Here is a 6642-nt window from a genome sequence, read left to right as displayed (position 1 = left end):
TAAAATCGTTCTGGTAAACAGTGACTCCACAGAGTTTTGTTTGTTTTACATGAACAGTGGGAACTGTGACTTTAGCTGTTAGCTTTTCATAAACTGCAGCGTTGGTACATTTACACTGTGGGTCAGTATGGTGCTGCTTGTTCTTTAAAGCTCTGTGAGAACCATGTGCATACAGTACAAGCAGCCTACATCCTCACTGACCATGTACCACATGTAGGCGACCTTAACTGTACATAGATGCAGCCTTCCTTTCATTCACAGTGAGAATCTGTAAGTAAACGTTCGTCATAAAAGACTGCCAGTGTGAAAGAGCAGCTAGGTGCTTCTGGAGTCTGTGCAGTAGTTTGAGTTTGCTTTGAACTGCAGCTCTTTGCTTGATGTGTGCATGTCCTTGAGGAATAATAGCTTTTTATTGGATGCACATGTGCAAAAGGACAAAGAAACAAAAGGACAAAGGAGTAAAAGGGACCAAAGATGGCGGGGCTGCTGCTTGGCAAAGCTCTGTCTTCAGCCACTTGATGTTCCTCTCCTGAGTTTCGCTCCTTTCTGTCTCATTTGTAATGCCCTTTTATGCTGCACATTGAGTTTGTACAATCCAGTGGATTGAAATGTACAGTGATGAAATAAACTCATGACCCGTTGACGTATTTATCAAAGTGAAAAGAACTGCAGCATAAAATATGTATGTGCATGTTCACATGTGCACTAAGCTCTCTCACGAGTATGCGCTAGTGCTTCTGATTTCACATTCATCAGTGAGTACTCAGTGGTGCCACTTGATCACATGATTGAGTCACACAGTCCGCTTGGAAATCAAAATCAAGTGAATAATTCAAGCTAACACAAACACACACTTGCTCACAGACACGTGAGGCAGGCTCCTGAAAACTGTGCTCGTTCATATCATTTCTGAGTGAAAAGACTAGAAGCAGGAGAAAAAGAGATCCAGACTTTGTCTAAAATATTTAACAGTGTAATAATCTCTGTCACGCTGCAATTTATCCAAAAAAGTCTAAAAGTCAGCTGCAGCAATGTATAATGTTTCAAAAGGACCAACATCTTGGACAGGAAAAGGCAGGTGTAGGGAGTGACAACATTTCCTCTTTCCCACATGCTTTCCTGTGTTCTTGGTTCTTCCACAATCTTCACACTGTTCTTCTCTTACAAGCTTTCTTTTCTCACTTTATTTCATCCATCTCCACTGTCATTCAATGCCAGTACACAGTTCTTACATCCAGACGGAGACAACATCTTTTCAAAGTTAATTTCTGCTAAAAATTCAGAGGCTGGACTCAGTGACAAGCAAAGCGAGCGTTCCAAACATGGTTGGTTTGAATGCTTGGACCACAGGAGACGACGGGTTTGTGAACACCAGAAAGCCGCTGTGGACATATGCTTAGTCTAACTGTCATTAACTCAGACACCAGCACCATCAAATGTGTGTTGACAAGAGGAGTAACCAATAAGATGATTTTACCTAGTCGGGTGCCATGTAAAGCAGTTGCTGCAGCAAATGCTCACTGTTTGAAATGATCTTTTCAAATATTCTGTATTTGTGGTCTGGGTCTTACACTTTCAGTTCTGGCCACTGTGGATCATGCTAATTTCACAGTCAGGTGGGTGCCAGTGGAGATGATAACAGATTAGGTTTTCACCAATTTCAATGGTCACAACCAAAGTAGCAAAGATGACACAAAATACTAAGGGATCTTATTTCTGTTTAAGCTAGTTTTTAAAAAGCTAGGACTCCCTACAACCTCCTGCAGGGCATCCAGTCATGAGAGTAAGCAGGTGTAATGAAGGTTCACTGACGGGAGAATTTACTTGGTTTTGATGACAGGTGAAATTAAGCATCACAAAGGACCAAGGATCAAACCTGAGAATGTCACTGAACACATCCTCAACACCAGCACATCATTTCTTCTGGAGCTCGTCTTGTCACATCTTTAAAATAATATGTTTTGCATCTTTACCATCAGTTACTGACGCCCAGGGTTGGTGGTACAAACGTCCATTTTGTGAAGCAAAAGTTCAAGTTCAGGGTTGCCCTGCTTTTTAGGGTCTTTAAAAACATTTATGCACAAAATGTCTGGGCTTTACTGAGTTATGATCTCCAACATTTCCTGCAGTAATTTGCAGCCGATGTGAAGTGGCTGTGATAAGAATTAGCTCCAAGTGCAGAGCCATGGATCTCACATGGGACAGTATAGAGTATTCAATGTTTAATTAAACATTGCAGTGGTCAGCATATGCAGCATTTAGTTCTTACAGGTGCTGAGAGATCTCAGTGGACGTGAGCCTTTTTGTCCTCTTGGCATACTTTTGTGATGTCTTTGTCCTTAATAATTACAAAAATTTAAAAAACCTAAGTGAAAGTGTTGCTTTTTTATTTCTACAGTGTTAGGGATAAACTCACAGCAATGGGTAAGAATGAGTGGTTTATTTCCAGTCTTAGGTGGCCAGATGCTGTTTCTCCAGGAGAATATCTCTGCAGTTCCAGCGTTTTATTCTGTATATCTCTGTGCTGACGTCCAAAGTACAAGAGCAAACCCTAACACATGCACACACTATCACTGTTTCATATATAATGCTGAAGTTGAGCACAGTCGGTTCAGGAAGCACTAACAATGGGAGTGGATGGAAGTCTGCTATTGTAAGAAGAGGACAGGAGGCCCTATCAGTCCACACAGCCCCTGCCAGATGCCAGACATCTGTTTCTGTACACGTCCAACCCTTCACCTCCTGTCTTCGTCTCAACGCCAGGCAAGAGGATTAAAGCTACACAGAGTTCACAAACTGTTCATCACTTCAGACTTTATTAAAGACACAGGCCTGCTATCACTGGCTGAGCAGCACACCCAGCTGTACAGTCTCACAGACACTTCCTGAATGCCACGGCACAGTGCCCGTAATCCTCTCTGATTCAGACCAGAAATCCTGCATTATTTGTTTGGGTTTTTTCACAGAAGCTGAAGCTGAGAAAGAACAGGGGCAGAAGGGTTCTGTCAATTACATCCGCAGCGAGGACAGCGGCCCCGCTCAGCATCCTAACAATAAAACAATAAATTAAAAAAGGTTTGGCAGTGATGTGTGTGTCTAGTTTTCGTAACTGGGACAGGGTTTGGGTTATTAAAACACCAGTTTGGATATGTTAGAACTGTTTTAATTGGGCACCATTGTTCTTTAGCTCTGGTCTAATCTTCTCTTGAGTCTTATGGTCCAAGTTATTTGCATCTGCCTGTCAAAAGTTGGAAGTCCAGTACAAGTGAAATGTGTGTCACATAATGTTTGTTGTTTTCAGAGGTGATTATTTACTTTTCTTGCTTGTGTCTGCCAGCCAACACTTCAGGCATCACTTTCTAATCAGTTTGTCTATTTTTTTCCTCTCACATATCCCCCCTCCCCCTCTGCTGCGCTCCAAACCCAACCAGAAATGCATGCGCTTCAACCCGGATGCAACGGTCTGGGTTGCCAAGCAGCGGATCCTTTGTACACTTAATCAGAGCCTGAAAGATGTGCTCAACTATGGGCTTTTCCAGCCAGCGAGCAACGGGAGAGAAGGCAAGTTCCTGGATGAAGAACGCATCCTCCGAGAATACCCCCAGCCAATCAGCAAGGGCGTCCCAGCTCTGGAGGTAAACTGTTGACAAATTTACGTGAATCACATCACATTTTTTGGATATTTTATGTTACATAATCTAAAAGTTCAAACGGGAAATTGTTTAAATTCTGATGTAAATAATACAGGTGAGGTCAGAAGTTTACATTCACTCATCATCATGAATATCAGGGTAACTTTCTTTATACTGTTTTTCTTTCCAGGGTGGAATGAAAAACAGTTCACATTTTAATCACTTAAAAAAAATCTGAATTAGATGCATAAATGTATCTTGGATTTTCTCTAATCCACACATGGTCAAACATATATGTACAGGCTCAAATGTCATTAGTGAGCATGATTTGCTGTAGCTTGTAGTTTCTCTTTGTCAGCATAAAAAGGATTTGTCAGCACTCACTGGACTGACCAATACTCAGAATAACAGGATAGATCCAAGGAGAATTCTACATTTACATTAAAGTCTACTGGAGCCATTTTTACACAGCTGCAGATTACAAGATAATCAGTTCAAACAATTTTATCGAAGCACAAGTTATTTGGTGTCATCACTTTGCCAAACTGTTAGCCTCAGATGAGAGGGAAGTGGTTAGGATGTTCAGGAACTGGAAACTACTGGAATACATGGTCCAACAAAAGTGCCTGGTCAACGTGCAACTTACTAAGACATTTAATCAATATATAGATTTTTATCCTGTGTTGGTCATAGAAAACCCTAAATAAAGCCAACATTGTGCACCCAATTCTTCTTCTTAAAGATATATGCTGTAGCCTGGAAAAAGGACAGCTCAAACAAATAATTAAAATCCCCAAGTTACAATGACATTCATGCCCATGACGACTGTGTGTAAACCTCAAACCGCAAATGTATTTTTTGAGATGTATATTTAAAAAACTTCAAATCAACACTGAAATTCAGTATCGTTGAAAAGTGAGGAAGGACTGAAGGAATCATTCTTTTGCTTATGTGGCTCAAAGGTTCTGTGCAATACTTTGATTTAGATATAAGTTTGCAAGTAATTTAAAAAATCCTGTTAGTATGGATCTTTAACGAATCCTGCAGTAAAATGTTTACAGCTGACAGCAGACAGCCCGTAAAAGTAGTGAAGTGTGCTCTTGATCAAAAGGACGCATCTTAGGCATTATCCCAGTGATTTCCTTTCCAGAGGAAAAGTTGCTTTCAAGATGCACCCAGAGGTGCAAAGTAAACTGGCTGTGACTGAGACTTATTAGAGGTCCCTGGATCCCAAATGTGTACTAATTTAATTGAGGGCTTACTGGAGCCACCCTTTTGATTCGGGACTTTTATTCAAGGCATAGTTGCACTCACTCTGTGGTATCTGATCTCAGATCAGTACAGCACAGACGTGTAATGAGGTATAATATAACTGTTGCTTTACAGTAAGAAGTTACTGACTGTCAGGAGAAATATTAAATATAAAGTCATAATGATTTTTCTCGAATTTCTGTTGATGCCTACAATTTTTAAACACAGTAATGTAACCGTTTTGCTGACTTTTTTTTACTCAACAGTTCCGATACAAGAGCAGAGTCTACAGACAGCCCAATGTCGATGAGAAACAGATCGCCAAACTTCATACAAAGGTAGGATTTCTGTTGAGTTAGTATTTAGTCACATGTTTAGGAAGCACACTGACTCTCAGACAGGGATTGCAAGTCATTTATGATGAGCCAACTTTGACTAAAAGCAGAGACCGGTTTTCCAAATAATGCCACATGACCTGACACGTCTACTTCACCTTGATTTTGACATGCACATAGAGACAGAGGATCATCGATAAGACTATCGATAAGCTTTTACCCACAATTCAGCTGAACTGAATGGATTTAAAAATCCCAGTGAGGTAAAAACACATTAAAGATGATATTTAACGAGGATGCGCCTCTTTGCACCTACCTGACACTGGGTGTTTGGAACAGCAGATAAATGCTCTTAGAAACCAGGTACATGTAGCTGAGACAAATGATCATGAAATCCAAGAATAAATAATAAATGAAATGTGCGACAATAAATGTCACACTTCCACCCACCTCACTCTGACTGTTGGCTGGCCCCTGGGAAGTGCAGTGTGAAAACACAACAGTAATGGCTGTTTCACACCAAAGGTGTTGCCAAAATAAAATCATAAAAATGAGAAAAGAAAGGACGCTCACAGATTGAGTTTCTTTGTAGTGGCCTCAATAATCACTCTCTCAATTGGATTAACGCTTGCATCTGTTTGCTGTGCTTCTTGGCAGCTCGAGTTGTGACGAGAAAAGAGTGAGGGATAGAAAGTCCAAGCAAGCGTACAGTGCGACTTACCTGTCAGTTATGCTTATTTGGCTTTGCTGTTCCTGTGTGATAGTCGAGAAAACTCTGTGAGTTTGTATGCTGCTCAGATGAAGGCTGTTCTTTTTTCTGGCAGCCCAACAGCAGACTGCTCCCTCACTCTATCTCTGTTCCTCCCACATGAACTGAAATAAATGTATACAGTAAATTGAAGATTTCTAGCGTCTCCATCGCTGTGAAAGGCTAGCTCTGGGCTGCTTTCCCACTGCTACTGTAATCCTGTAGTGCAGCCAAAGTATAAGTGTCTCTGGCAGCGCTCTGTTACCGGCATTATGGGAAACAGTCTGACAGCTGCTCTAACTCCATCTCGACTATAGGGAAGAGAGGATGGACGAGAGGTGGTAGGCTACTAGAATCCAAAAAGTTCAGAAAAAGCGCATGTTCAATAAATATGGGGCACGGTGGTTAATGTGCTCAAACCAAGTTTACAAAAGGGTCAGTTTAGCAAATGCGTTTGACAGACATCTGTTTCTAATGTTTCTAATGTTTGTTTCTTGGCTTGACCCAACTTTTCGGAGCTAATCCTGTTTGCCATGCAGTCTGCTGCCCTGCGGTTGGCTCGAGCTCACACTGAGAGAGCCAATCAAACTTCAATTTCCCAAACTATTTCAGTAAAAGGAGAAAGAGAGAGAGAAGGATAGGGTACCGTCCTGCAGACTGATTCATCAGGCCTGCA

The 6642-nt window shown here is 41.3% G+C and overlaps 1 protein-coding gene across 6 annotated transcripts in view; it reads left to right on the top strand.

Annotated features, from left to right (window-relative positions):
• Nucleotides 1-6642, top strand: part of LOC102298838 (SH3 and multiple ankyrin repeat domains protein 2) — a 200258-nt gene that overhangs the window by 6558 nt on the left and 187058 nt on the right. For all 6 annotated transcript variants that reach the window (XM_042213994.1, XM_042213992.1, XM_042213990.1 and 3 more), the window contains exons 2-3: nucleotides 3432-3635; nucleotides 5150-5221. In XM_042213994.1, coding sequence (XP_042069928.1) covers nucleotides 3432-3635; nucleotides 5150-5221 — 276 coding nt within the window. The remainder of the gene's footprint in view (nucleotides 1-3431; nucleotides 3636-5149; nucleotides 5222-6642) is intronic.

The sequence above is a fragment of the Haplochromis burtoni genome, unplaced genomic scaffold (genome assembly GCF_018398535.1).
Source record: "Haplochromis burtoni strain Fernald_Lab_line unplaced genomic scaffold, NCSU_Asbu1 Contig_509, whole genome shotgun sequence".
Classification (NCBI taxonomy): Eukaryota; Metazoa; Chordata; class Actinopteri; order Cichliformes; family Cichlidae; genus Haplochromis; species Haplochromis burtoni.
This window is presented reverse-complemented; position numbering and strand designations above follow the sequence as displayed.